The sequence below is a fragment of the Protopterus annectens genome, chromosome 3.part0 (assembly GCF_019279795.1).
Source record: "Protopterus annectens isolate FY-2018-M chromosome 3.part0, PAN1.0, whole genome shotgun sequence".
Taxonomy (NCBI): domain Eukaryota; kingdom Metazoa; phylum Chordata; order Ceratodontiformes; family Protopteridae; genus Protopterus; species Protopterus annectens.
Genome location: NC_056731.1, coordinates 900,821,860 through 900,836,610, shown reverse-complemented (window position 1 = coordinate 900,836,610; position 14,751 = coordinate 900,821,860). Strand labels below are relative to the sequence as shown.

At 44.8% G+C, this 14,751-nt stretch overlaps 1 protein-coding gene across 1 annotated transcript in view; it reads right to left on the bottom strand.

Annotated features, from left to right (window-relative positions):
• The window catches only part of PRKDC (protein kinase, DNA-activated, catalytic subunit), a 4,917,417-nt gene that overhangs the window by 2,743,389 nt on the left and 2,159,277 nt on the right, over window positions 1-14,751 (bottom strand). The window contains exon 21 of the mRNA XM_044065724.1: window positions 13,031-13,138. Coding sequence (XP_043921659.1) covers window positions 13,031-13,138 — 108 coding nt within the window. The remainder of the gene's footprint in view (window positions 1-13,030; window positions 13,139-14,751) is intronic.

Genomic DNA, 14,751 nt, shown 5'->3' with positions numbered 1-14,751 from the left:
CGGATCCTCTCTGGTCTGCGGGACTTCTTGAAAGACTTCTGTGAGAATCATGTGAGCAACTTTTGATTCTCTAGTGTTGCTTATTCCTTTTGACTGGGTGGGACGTCTGATAAGGATTTGTTTTCAGGAGCGGGGATGGAGAATGGAATGATGTATCCTCTGGATATTACATCCTGCACCCATTTGTATGAGTTTTGCCAGGCTTCACGGTGCAGAGACAAAAGGCACCCGACTGCCTCCAGAGACGAGCAGTCGGGCACTCCTTAAGGAGGGCTGTAAGGGTCTGCTAAAGAAAATTTCTCTGCATGCGTCCACTGCTGCGAGGGTGGCATCTTCTATTATGGTTCTCCTCTCTGCCTGTGGGGCAACATCCACCTTGTGTGTCCTGGAAAGACCTCTGATTTTCTGAGGCACATTATCCTACTACCTCTCTGACCCTTAGGAAATGGTCTCGTAGGTGTGGAAAATCATACTCCAATGGCAGATAAAGTCTTACCTTCCTGCTGACACCTGGTAAGCATTTCTTTAACTTAAGACCCAAAGAGAGATGAGCCGTCAAAGCGGGTGTTAAAGGAAGACTTGAAAGGCTCCATGAAATTGCAAAGGCGCATCCACGCCTGTCTCCTGGATAAAGATGGCTAAACCCACCGCCCTACTCGCTCCATCTGCTGCATATGAGACGAGTCTCATGGACGAGTTGATGACAAAATTGAGGGTGACGAGCTGCATGTTGCCCATCTGCCACCGCATCTACTACAGCTCCTTGGAGGGGGTCTGAAATTTCCTTTAACAGGTCCCTCTGTAGTCTCATGAAATGGGTATAGTAGTTCAGTGACTGCAAGGTAAAGGTAGTTGACGAAAAGGCATGCTTTCCCATACCTATCCATGGTCCTGGAATCCTTATTCAGAGGATGGATAGAGGAACTGGTCTTGAACAGTTCCTTTTTTGTGGCCGCTGCCACAACCATGGCATCAACTGCTGCACCTTTCGTTAAAAATGCCTTATCCTTTGGAGCTGTGATGTATTTATTAGGTCTCCTAGGAGTAGGTTCTATGGAATCTGGGGTCACCCAAGTCTTCTGAGAGATGAAAACTGATAAGCTCATCGGAAGGAGGAGTCACCCAAGAAGGTTGAAGGGAGAGAGCCAAAGGCCTTCAGGTGTACAGACTCTTCAGCAAAAGGGGAGGTGGACTGCCAGTCACCTCTGTTTTAAAATTTCCAGGATGTCTCCAAAAGGGACATCTTCAGGAGGTGACTGTGGGGACCCTTCCGCTTCATCGAGGTTAGTATCAGATGTGACAGACTCTTCTGGGGAGTCCAGATGCTTCCTCTTGCATGTGCTCTTCCAAGAGGCTTCCTCACTGGGGTACTCTGGGGAGGTTATACAAGAGGGGGAGTCCCATGAGGGACATCCTGAGGCCTGGGATTTCTGTGGTTCTGTGGACGTGTGAGAAGGCAAAGACACCTGCACCAAGGTGGAAGATTAGGTCTTGGACTGGAAAGTAGTCATCACCCTCATGACTTCAAAAGCAGTCCACCCCTGCTCCGACGAACTCCCCGGACTTGAAAAACTGGTTGTCGGAGCCAATGGAATCTCTGCAGCAGAGGACAGAAGCTCCACACCCAAGGTAGGAGCTGAACCCATCCACTCTGAAGCCACTAGAGGCAGGGTAGGATCTGGAGAGATCCAAGCCAGATCAGAGGACCCATGCAGAGAGCTCTGGCTCCCAGAGGTATCTTGCTCCAACTGGGTGGAAAGTAGACTTCAGAACCGAAGGCTCAGCTGATGTTTACTTTGGAGCTGAAGGTTCCATTTTCTCTGACAGTCTTGGATGTAGTAATTCAGTAATTGCTGACTGCACCAATTTCCACTGGAGCAGACAAGTTTAGGCAGTTTCCGTTTCGGCTCCGAAGGTGATTTCGGAGCTGGAGAAGGACGTTTCATTGATTTCTCAGATTTCTCCGATTTTGAAAGAGGATGTGGGAGATATAGCCTCAGAAAATGGGGTTTTTAACAACCCCTTTAGAATCAACTTGCTCTTGTACTTCCATGAGTGCTCTCTGATTAAAAGCATGACAAATAGAGCAGGATTCCTGCAGATGAAGAGGCCCCAAAGCAGTACACATATAAGTTGTGCAAGTCAGCAAGGGGAATCTTTTTACCACACACTGCTCACATTTTTTAAGCCAAGAGGCTTCCCTTCTTTTTGAGGCATTCTAAACTACTAGGAAAGAACGGTACACACACTAAACACCACAAGACAAAACTAGTCCTCTAAACTTAACGGACTCCGAAAAGAAAGTGGAAAACTTTTTTTAAAAATAATTGAGGGGAAGAAATGGGGCGTGGGGGAACATCCTCTAACTAAAACGGACGTTAGTTAGGTGCCCTCTAACTTAAACAGATACTAACCAGGGACCCACTGAAACACTAACTCACTCTAAAGCTTATAATAACATTTAAGAAAGAAAGAAAAGGCAAGTGGAAGGGGAAGAAAGAAAAACACCCTCTAACTAAAACGGGCGTATGTTAGACGTCCTTTAACTTAAACGGATGCTAACAAAGAGTACTAAATAAGGAACTACCAGGAAAAACTACACTAAAGTAGGCAGGTAAGGTAAACATAGATATATAGATATCTATGAAAAATCCAGCGTAAAACATGTTTAACTGTAAAAGTTTAAACAGCAATAAAGAACACACTTGGCCCAGAGCTTGCTACTGAACCTCCTCACAGCATAGCAAACGAGATCTGAGGAAGTTAGGGAACTACATTATGGGTAGGGAAGGATGCCCATGAGCTTTTCTGAAGACCTCGAGCTTTTAGAAAGGCCAAGATGGATCAGATGCATCGGATCCGACCCATCAGTGAGAATAAAGGTGAGATTGACAACAACACATCTTTACTTTATAGCATGCAAAGAAAATCATGCTCTATTAAAATAGTACCATTAAGGAAAAAAAAAATTTTTACTTAAAGTTAACTTTCTCCCTCCTTCTCCGGAGTATTTTTCCCAACATTAATGATATGAAGTAGGACATCTGTTTTAGCATCCCCTACAAGTTTAACAAAGTCCAAGAATGTCCAGTATTTCCAGATGTTCTTGTTGTGTCATGTTTCCCCAATATAATTTTGCTTTGTAAACCCACATTTGTCAATTTCAAGTTACTGGTTTTATTCCTCTTCATCTCAGTCTCCCAAATCCTGTCTCTGCTTCATTTGCAAGGTACTCTTGATTGTTCTAGTTGACTTGTGTTTTTTCCTTCTCTCAAGCATTTTCCACTGAAACACTGGAAAAGATTTCACTGGCACAGTCTCTCTTTGGTCTTTACTACCAAACAAACAAGACAAAGATCTCCTTCTGTCTCCTATCCCACTTTTTGTTGGACAAACTTTTGTATTTCTTTCTTAGTATGTACTTCGTCAAAGAATTATTTTGTCCCTCCAGGGAATAATATTTTGAAGATTGCTGGGTACAGCAGTATGAATCTCATGCCTGCTTCTCGACACTCCCTGAATAACGGAATAAATTTATTCCTCTTCTGCCTGGTGTACGAGTAGTAGCCTTTCTCCACAAACACTTGTCTCCCAATTTTAGTACTTTGTACTTCTGCCACAGTTTTGTCAGAATCAACTCCTTCTGCTGGTAAGACTACATCTTTACTATTAAAGATCTAGGTTACTTTCTCATAGCCAGGTTTGGAGAATACACATGACGTGCCCTTTCAGTTAACAATTCCTGTTGTGGAATACCAGTCCAGCTGCTTATTTGTGCTTTCATAAAATTAATACAGTCTGTTCATTCCAGCTTCTCTGGTACAACAGAATATCTCAAGTTTTCCCTATGCGGTCTGTCTCCTAATTCCTATTTTTTGAAACATCTCTTCTTGTGTAGTCTGACATTCAGCCAGCCTTTTTGTCATATTGACCTCTGAGTTTTTCAGTGTTATCACCTTATCTGAATGTCTGTTTATAGTGGTTTATATTCATATGGATGAGCTCACATTGCTCGACCATACATTTTACTGACTTTTTTCTGCGACTCCTGTAATGCCGAACTGTCAGAATGTCGTAAAAACACAGAAATCGACATTTCCGACCACTCTAAACCCTAAAACAACTGCTAACATGGGTCAAAAAGGGGACGGGATTTTGCGATTCGCAACATTTGCAATCGCATTTTTGAGATGTTGCTGCACTCCTTTCGGCCATACCTGCTCGATCATCCACCGGTCGATCATAAGCATATACACAGTTTACAGTGTCTTCCATCTTTTCCATCATTTTAGTGTTTGAGTTGATATACTCCATCGATTTTCATTTATTTTAATCAGGTCTGTGTGCAATTACCTCATACTTTCTCTAGGTTACTTGGAGTCACTGTAAGCTTGCACTGGTTTTTACTGAAAAGCTGCAGTACTTTTGCTAGTTAGCGTTTCCTTCATCATCTTTTGTAGCTAATTTTCCTTCAGGTCCTCTGGATTTCTTTCTTCCCGGCATCCAAGTAGTACACTTACCAGCCAGTTACTGAAATTAACCCAGAAAGTTTGGTCCATTGCCTTTCTCTGCCAAGTTTCTGTTTGCAAAACTGGGAAAGCTAGAATTAAGCTGCTACTCAATGTGCAGCCATCTTGGAAGCCCCCATCTCAACAGACCTTGCCTTAATACAGATGCTTTTGCTAGGCTGGAATGTTCATTAACTGAACTTTGCCTAAAAAAGGCACTATGAAAGAGTAGCAAAGGCTTCAGTCAGAATGCAGTAGCCCTTGAATGAGAAATGCAGAACATCCTTTGCAAAAACAAATAGAACAGTCAAGCATCTCATTCCTTACTAACAAACACTGGATAAAGCCTAGAAATGGAGAAGAGATGAACTTGGTTCAGCATACGGGTATCGTCTTTATTTGTGACATGTACAAAGAGCTTAACTACATCTCTCTACATCTATCTCAGGAATTTTTGCCCGAAGTCACTCACCCCTACATGCACAACTACTGTATCAGTTGTATCTGTCTGGTGTAAGGATCCTTATGCCCCTTGAGAGCTTTAAGAGCTTGGCACCGAAAAGTTTACCATTGCACTGTCATTGTCCAGTGAATGTGAAATGTCTGTCTCACTGTGGAGTCAACCATCACTAAAACATTTTATTTTGTGGAGTGGTATGGTGTACCGGAACTGATACTCTTATCTCACAGGGATTGTTTGTTAAAAGTGAGATATGTGCTGTAATGCTGGTTTTGGATGTTTGCTTAGACTTGATCCTTATGGGTCTTAGGAGCTTAGGTTAAGGATTTCTTCACAATGTAAGCATCTAACATTATATTATGTTTTAGGACTGTGAGCATAACATGGTATATTATTAAATTGCCACAAGCCTGTGTTGTTTTGTGAGAGCGAGTCATTGATTTCTGAAATATTTTCACAGAGTTATTTGCTTTTAGTTGGAGTTTATTATCTGTGAGCATAAGGCAAATATTACACTGCTTTAGACTACCTAGTGCTATGAGACTTGGCAACAAAGGGGGGAACAAGTAGGCTGACCTTCCATACTGACCAGTGTGAAGTAAAACTTGACTGATTTAAAGACAGTTGCAGAGTTTAAATGACTGATTTATGGTGTATTGAGACATTTATCAATTAAAGGGTGGATGGTGCATTTATACAGTTATGTATGCTTAAGTAAATGTATAACTTATGTATATATGTGATTGTTACAGCACAGTTCTGGAGCCTTACTTAACAGTAATGTGGGGCTATCTGTGGCTTCTCTGGGCCAAGTTTCAATTTGGTGCCACTAGGGGCTGCTACGATTCAATTACATGGTGTTAGGTGCACAGCTGTGCACATCATGCAGCTATGCACCTTGCTGTGCCTGTATCCAGGAGTCTACTGACTGGACTCAAGTGAGCTGAGTTATATTAGGTACAGTTACAACCATAAGTGCCTCCATCTATGCAGTGCACATTACAGACCCAAAGCACTAACAGCAGCTCCTTGCAACATAAACCAAAACAGGGAAAATGAAAAAGCAATGAAAAAACAGCTAAAGCTCTAACCAATAGTGTTTATTTTTCCATAACCGAAGCAATCACCCCAGTCTCACCTGGTTTAACCATCACCAAGCTCTAGATGACTGACTCAGCAGGCCCAAACTGGCCGTTTACTCTAAGTTTGAAAACTGACTAAAAATACAGCAAATAAATTCAGCAATCCACTTAGCATAGAAACCACTTGAAATAAAGATCTTGAACATTAGAAAATGCACAGTCCAAGACAAGTGAAAAACATATTAAATGTTCACCTTTATATATTCTATTGGTATCACACAGCTCAGGGATCTGTTTTACATGACACAATAGACACTCCTCCAAAGTAACAGATTATGCAGGTTAACAGTTGATTGTTGATTATGAAGATGGAAAGATGACCCCCCGCAAATATGGTTAAGGAAAAACAGGAGAGGATTCAAAGTTAAAAAAGAAGTTATGTCTTACCATAACATTCTGAGTTGTTGATCTTCTTCCAGTCATCAGTGATGGGCTCGGTTCTGAGCCCTCGGAACTGAGTCGGCCCAATACCAAGCTCGCGTATACCAAAACCTCTCGAGCTAAGCTGCTGCCCACAATGCCCTTCTCCCAGTTACCTCAGATCAAGTTTGCATGCAACATATAGAAGAAACAGAAAACAGAGGCTATTTCTGTGCAGAAACCCTGAAACACCACAAGGACCCAGAAGATCCACCAGGAGCCTTTGGTGGGGACGGAGGGAGGGTGTGATGACTGGAAGACAATCAACTCAGTTGGAACGTTATGGTAAGACATAACTTCTTTATCTGAAGTTAATCTTCTTCCTTTTCACCACTGATGGGACAGAATCCCAAGCTACTTGGAGAACCATTCCTGAGAACCATAGAGCCGAAGGCCCTCTTCCCCTGGAGACCAAATCCAATTTGTAATGCTTGATGAAAGTATGGGGTTTAGCCCAAATAGCTGCTGCACAAATATCCATGGAAGCCCTGGAGTGAAAGGCAACCGAAGTTGCAATGGCACTAGTTGAATGAGTTTTGATTTGAACTGGTTTAGAGTCATTCGCTAGGGAGTATGAAAAGATAATACAATCTCGGAGCCATTTTGATAAAGTAACTTGATACAGCACCTCCCATTCTAGGACCAGAAAAGGAAATGAAAAGTTGGTCCAACTTGCGGATGGACTTAGTCTTGTCCAGGTAGAAGCGTAGTTGTCTATGTACGTCCAATGAATGTAGACAGCATTCTCCCTTGTTGAAATAATTTGGAAAAAACACAGGGAGCACAATGGACTGGTTAACAGAGAAGTCGGACACCACTTTGGGGAGACAGAATGGGTTAGTACAAAGGGATACTCTGTCCTTATGGAAGATTAGATGCAGGCTCTTGATGCATAAGGCTTGCATGTCTGGCTGATGTGACCGCTACCAGAAATGATTTTCCATGACAGGAATTTAAGATCACATGTCGCCGCAGGCAAAAAGGGGGGTAGAGAGAGAGACTGTAGAACCAGAGAGAGATTCCAAGTCTCCACAGGTTGCCTGATAGGTCGTCTGCTATGGAAAACTCCCTTGAGAAGGGTCTTGCAAAGGCGGGTGGAGATAAGGGGAACGCCATCCGAACCATTATGGAAATTGGAAATAGCTGCTAAATGGACTAATAGTAGAAGCTGATGCCTCATTGTCAAACAACTCCGAAAGATACTGAAGTATAGCAGCTGTAGGAGTTGAAAAAGTATCTAGCATCTGATTATTAGACCAGATAGCAAATCTTTTCCATTTGTCTCTGTAGAGTTTTCTGGTGGATGGTTTATGGGAGGCCAGAATAATATTGAGGACAGGTGAGGAAAGGGTTTCCTGCCTGGCGACTAATACAAGTGGAGAAACCAAGTTGTCGGCTTGAGAGTGGATAGATTTGGGGGAGTCAGCCCTTGTGGGTGAGATATTAGGTCCTGATGAGTGTCCAGAATCCAAGGAGGTTGTAACAGGTGAGGCCGTGGGAAGGGAAACCACACTTGTCGAGGCCAGAAGGGGGCAATGAGGATCACTTCGCATCTCAACCAGACTGCTTTATTTAGAAACAGGGGTATCTCAAAGGTATCGGAGGATAAGCATAGAGGAAACCTGTGGGCCAATCATGAGTCAGAGTCTCTCGGTGACTCCCCGTCTGGGGGAAAAAGGGCAAAGTAGCTGCTGCATTTTTTGTTTGAAGGGGAAGCGAAAAGATCGCAGCAAGGCTGTCCCCAACGGCTGAAGTTTTCTTCAGTCACATTCGGGTTGAGAGACCACTCGTGTGGACAGAGGATGCATCTGCTAAGCCTGTCCGCAATCACATTGGAGCTCCCCAGGATATACGTTGCAATTAAAAAGTGGTTGGAAGCTATCGCCCAATGCCAAATTCTCATGGCCTCGCGACATAGAGGGTAGGATTTGGTCACTCCCTGTTTATGTACTAGACGGACATATTGTCCAACTGGACTGCAATCATTCCTGACAGAAGGAGCAGATGAAGTGCCTGCAACGTTAACAGCACCGCTCAACTCCAGGACATTGATATGCAAGTTGACCTCTAAGCTGGACCACGTGCCTTGGACGTTTTTTCCCTGGAAGTGCCCCCCCCCCCCCATCAGGGAAGCATCCATGGTCATTGTGGCGTTGGGTTGGGGAGTCTGGAAGGGGCAGCACCAAAGATTTTCACCTGTTCTCATCCACCAGAGATCACCTTGTTTGCAGGAATTGGTGATGAGGATCTGTGAGTTCAGAGGATGGAGACTGGATATCCACTGGGACAAAAGGAGCCATTGTAGTAGTCTCATATGCAATCTTGCTAGGGGAACAATTGGGATGGCTGCTTCCATAGACCCCAGAGCCTGTAGAACTTCCCTTGCAGAAAACCTTCCTTCGACAGAGTATCACTTGTACTTGTAACCTTAATTTCTGAAGTCTGTGAGGAGGAAGAGAGACTTGGCTTGTTTGAGTACTGAATACTGCTCCTATAAATCCCAATTGTTCGGTGGGATGAAGGTTGGATTTTTCTCAGTGTATTGTGATGCCTAGGAACTCCGCCAGTGCTAGAGTGTAGTAGAGGGCCCTGACCAGTACGTGCTTGGTGGGGGCGGAGAGGAGCCAATCATCTAGATATGGAAATGCATGGAATCCCTGAAGTCTCAGATGAGCTGTCACCACTACTAGGCATTTCGTGAACACTCTGGGGGCCATCGAGAGACCGAATGGCAGGGCTCTGAATTGGTAATGATTGATTCCCAACAGGAAGTGAAGGAAACTCCTGGAGCACTTGTCCATTTTGATGTGGTAATACACATCCCGGGGATCTATCGAGCACATCAATACACCCTCCCGAAGAAATGGGAGAATGGATTGTAGTGTGACCATGCAGAATTTGGTCTGAACTACTGATTTGTTTAGTTGGCCGAGATCCAAAATGGGTCTCCAGTCCCTTTTGGCACCAAGAAGGATCTTGAGTAAAAACCAGATCCGCACTGGTCTGGGGGGACTTGTTGGATGACTCGTTTTAGACACAGCTTTCTTATTTCTGAAGCTGCCTCTTCCCTTTGACTGGGTGGAACATCGGGAAGGCATTTTGGAGATCTTGGATAAGAGATTAGAGAGATGTAATAACCTCTGGAAATTATTCTCTGCATCCAATGATCGTTGGTAATGCCAGGCAGCTTGGTGCAGAGAAAAACGAGCCCCAACTGCTTCCAGAGGAAAGCAATCGGGCAGTGCTTCAGGTGCACTGATAAGGTCGTCCGGAGAAAGAATCCCTGGAGTCCCAATTTTGGGGACCCCCTCTGCCCCAAAAGGGATGTCTTCTATTATTGGAACCCCCTCTGCCTCTGGGGGAATCCCTCACCACGTGCACTATGGAAAGGACCTTGAGATTTTTTGTGCCATATCTTTCCACTCCTCTGGTTCGTGGAGAAAGAGCACTGAGATATGGAAAAATGTAGGCCAACTGCAGACAAGGTTTTTCCGTACTGCTTGCACCTGGCTAATGTGTCCTTCACTTCAGAACCGAACAGAGCGGACGGTTCGATAGGGGCGTTCAAGAAGGAAGAGAGTCCGCGAGGTCACAAATGCACATCCAGGCATGGCATCTCATAACTACAACTGCACCCGCAGCCCTAGCCGCCCCTTCGGTTGCGTGGGACAGCAACCTCATGGACAAGTTGGAGATAAACTCTAGGGTAGCAAGCTGGGAAGCAACTTTATCACGTGCCCAGTCTGAAATTTGACCCGCGAGGGTTCCAGAGAGTTCAGAGATGAGGTCTCTTTGGAGCCCCGTAAAATGTGCCAAGTAATTCAGAGACCTGACAGCAAAGGTCGCTGAAGCAAAATCGCTTCCCTAATCTGTCCACCGCCTGGGACTCTCTGATGGGTGGATGGACAGCAGGACTTTCTTCCGCAGGGTACTTTTTTGTGGCAACTGCCACCACCATAGTGTCTATTGGTAAGCCTCTAGACCAATGGGGCTGTTCCTCTGGAGGGGAAAATATCTCGTCTGTTATCCAGGGAAAGGCCTTAACGGTATCAGGTTTCTTCCACACCCGCTGCACGATGAGCTTGACTAGCTCATCGGCGGGGGGGCACCCAAGAAGTAGAGGGCTGAGAGTGTAAGGCCTGCAGGAATACAGACTCCTCTGTGGAAGGATTGGAGGGCTTCCAGTCACCCCTCTGCCTCAAAATTTCCACAATGTCTCCAAAGGAGACATCATCAGGGGGTGAACGTGTGGACCCTTCCCCATCATTGTAATCCGCATCCTCAGTGAGGTACTCCTCTGGGGAGTCCATGTGTTTCCTCTTACACATCAGTTTCCGAGGTGGTTCTCTAGTGGGAGCATCTGAAGAAGACTCAGAAAGGAGGTTACCCTGTACAGGGGTTTCCTGAGGCTTGCGCTCTCGGTGGCCTGGGGGGGTGGCCTATGATAGCTGTAGCTCAAAAGGAGTGGGGGGAATGTCCGACGTAGGAGGTGCACTTCCCGAAGCAAGCACCCTCTCCATCACCTGGAAGGCAGGCCCGCCCTTAGAGGAATGGGAGCCCGGAAAAGAGGAAGACCATCTCGGAACCGGGGTCGCGGCCTGCTCCCGGGGATGGAGCCTCAAGCAAAACCGGGGCAGGAGTCACCCCCGGGTTCTAAGACGGAACCAATAAAACAACTGGAACCGTACCTGGAGCCGGGAGTTCACCCTCCAAGCATAAGATTGAGGAAGGGGTGGTTCCAAAGGAACCGAAACCCAAAGGGGGCTCAGAGCCTCCGAGGCTATGGGCCCCAGAACTGAAGGGTCCAAGGGAGGAGAATACGTGGGAGTCGCAGGGGGAATGGACCCAAAACCCGGAGTGGGATGGGTTTTAGGAAAATTTGTAATCCCTCTAGCTGTCAGCAGCTGATCGAACAGGCGTACCACATCCAGTTCAGATAGACTCCTGGTGGACCTTACCGACACTCTGGAGGGGGAGTCAGGTCAATGCAGAAAAGGGCTAAAGGATTGTCCTGAAAACGGATCCAAAGACAGGGAGCACTGGGTTTGTGGTGCAGTAAAAGTCGGCACCAAGGATTCCAGTTTCGAAACAGGCAAAAGGGGGACTACTGGTGCCGAGAAAGGGCTCTGAGCCGAAGGAATAGCTGGAGTGGAAGTCATTATCGGAAGAAGTCATCGGTACCGATCTCGGAATAGAGATAGGAGACATCTGTGCAGAGGTAATGGCAGGCAACAATGCTGGAGCCGAAATCACAGTCGGAACAGTAACAGTCGGTGGCGAGGGTGGCACCTATGTGGAAGTCATCACAATGTTTGTAGAGACCCACAGGAACAGAACTCGGAGCCAAGGTGGTCGGAACAGAGGAGACGTTTTTGTGCTCTGTGGAAGACTTATGGGCCTTGTGCTTATAACGCTTGCCCTTATCACTGGCCGGTGAAGAAGGGTCAGAATGAGGACTTTTTTGTCCTTAAATGGAGGGGTTGAGACCTCCGATGCAGAAAGAGCCTCAGAATAAGGAGAAGGAAGCAGGCCTTTCAAAATAAGTTTATTTCTTCTTTCATTCAGCATCCGCTGACTGAAACTGACAAATCTGACAGGGAGGAGGTTTCACAGATAAGTGTGAAACCCCCAGACAATATACACATTCCTCATGCAGGTCGCTACTGGGGAGTTTACCATTGTAGGAAGTGCAATGTTTAAACCCTGAAGTCTCTCTTTTCAGACATACTCAGAAAAAAATTCAACAATCCAAAAAGGGACAGAGAAAAAAAAGAAAATACCAACAGTGGCATTGAGAATACCACGAGGGTAAAGAACGGCATTACCAACAATGTTAAAAAGAAGATACCCGTGGGTAGAGCTGGTTAAGATAAGTAGGTATAGAAGAGTTTTTAAGAGAAAAAAAACTTCTAAAATACTGAAAAGTTTGAAAAAATACAACACGTAGCTGGAGAGCTCGGTGAAACTCTGCTATATGGCTGTGCGGCAAATGAGATCGGAGGTAACTGGGAGAAGGACATTGCAGGTAGCAGCTTAGCTTGAGAGTTTTTGGTGTACGTGAGCCTGGTATTAGGCCGACTTGGTTCTGAGGGCTCAAAACCAAACCCCATCAGTGATGAATAGGAAGATGATTAACAACTTCAGACTGATGCTCAAATGAAAGACTGCAAATAATGAACAAGCCACCTCTTACAGTGCCCTTTTATAAACTATGACACTAATCCTTTAACATTGGTTAATAACAGTACACAAAGCATCTGTAGTAATGTCTTGATTGGGTGGCAGTAGAAAGCTCCAGTACATATATCTGCAGTTAGGGTCAGTGGGTTTTAGCACTACTGGCAAATAACAGCTAGCTGATGTGGTCTGGAAATATAAAAAATTATTACACTGTCTTAGTAAAAGCAACGCAACAAAAGGAAAAAAAAAAAAAGAGGACACATGGATAAGTAGAGAAAAAAACAAAAAACATTCAGAATAAAAACAGTGAGAAAAGTTACCAGTATTGCTTCCAGCATGGCAACAGTATCTTGGCTTTCAAATTTCTTGTTGCTAGTAAACCAATGGATCAGCTGCATAACCAATGGCTCATACAGTTGCCTTGTCACCTAAATGCAAAATGGACAAATGATTAGTAGAAAAATAAATTTTGTTATACATGACTATAAATAACATGTTCTTAACATGCCAGCTAATCTATGAAACTGCACTCCCTCAAAGGTGCTTGGTTGGATTCACTGTCTCCAACAGCCAGACTCTGAAAAACCTTGTAAAATCCAGTACGGAGGGCCAACTGTGTTGGTGTTTAGGCATCAAGCCTAGACTATGACCAAAGTGACCAATGTGCCAACTGGAATTGGCGTGGGGAGGATCGGCATGCCTATCCTAATGGGAAGGGGAAGAAACTGGGCTGTCTTATCTTAATCACTCAGAAGGAGAGATGATGCTTGGATATGTGTCCAACTCACTACGCCATAAACACAGCAGCAGGTGTACAGAACCAAGCATGCAAATGCTGGTTCTGTTTCAAGGTTGGTTCAAGGCTCCAGAGAGTACCCCTGCAATACCAGGCTACAACTCTTACCACACTTTTCGGTCACCAAACCAGGATCGAAACACTAAAGGTGAAGGAGTGTCCATATTCACCAAGGATATTCACACCACCAGGTTAGTTGCCCAACACAATGCGTCTGAAATTCTTCAGGTGCAACTAACACTAGGTAAGACTGTAATCCAAATTGTAGCTTGCTACAGATCCTCCACCATGCCCCAAGATTCTCACTACACCTTTCTAAACATACTGGAAAATATTAATATACAACCAAACACCCTAATACTGGGTGATTTCAACTGCCCTGCCATTAACTGGGAAAACTACTCATGTACCAACACCTTTGCGCAACGGTTCTTGGAATTCATAAATTCCAATGCCCTGGATCAACTAAATCCATAGTCCCACCAGGGTCTCCGATATCCTAGACCTGGTCATTACCAACATGGGAAATCGATGCTCCACACCCTATGGTCATCCGCTCGTTGGTCAGGTCAGACCATAAGCTAATCACCCTTAACATCCACATCCCACCCCCACCCCCCAAGTAAGGAAACTTCCATAAAAAAACTTATCCACAGCCAACTTCATGCTACTCAAGTCAGAAGTTACAAACTTCATGACACCCATGCAGATGGGAACTGAAAGTTCGACTGCTGAGTTCTACACTAAGGCACTGTACGAGCACATCCACTCATGCATGAATCGTGCCATCCCAAATAGAACAAAGTTGCTCTCCTCCAAAAAAAGGAAGCCAATCTGGTGGTCCCCTGCCATAAACAAACTTTACAACAAAAGGAAGAAACTGTTGCAGAAAAGAAGAAAACCCAGGATGCAAAAAACTCCCTTACCAGCTTCAGTTAGAAGCTGCGATCCTTCATAAAATCCTCCAAAGCTAGTTACGAAAATAAAATTGCCAAAGAATCCAAAGACAACCACAAGGCATTCTATAACTATGTCAAGAATCTAAATGGCAATGCTCAGATCTGCTCTGAGCTAGAACAGAATGGCATTAAATATACTGATCCCAAGGATATTGCCAATATCCTGGCAGATCGATTCAGTGCCAACTTCACCCCCCTCTCACCCCCTAAATGGCCCATCTCAATACCGGAAGATTGCCAAATTCTGGTAATAACAGTCACACAGGTAAAAAAACACACTCTCCAA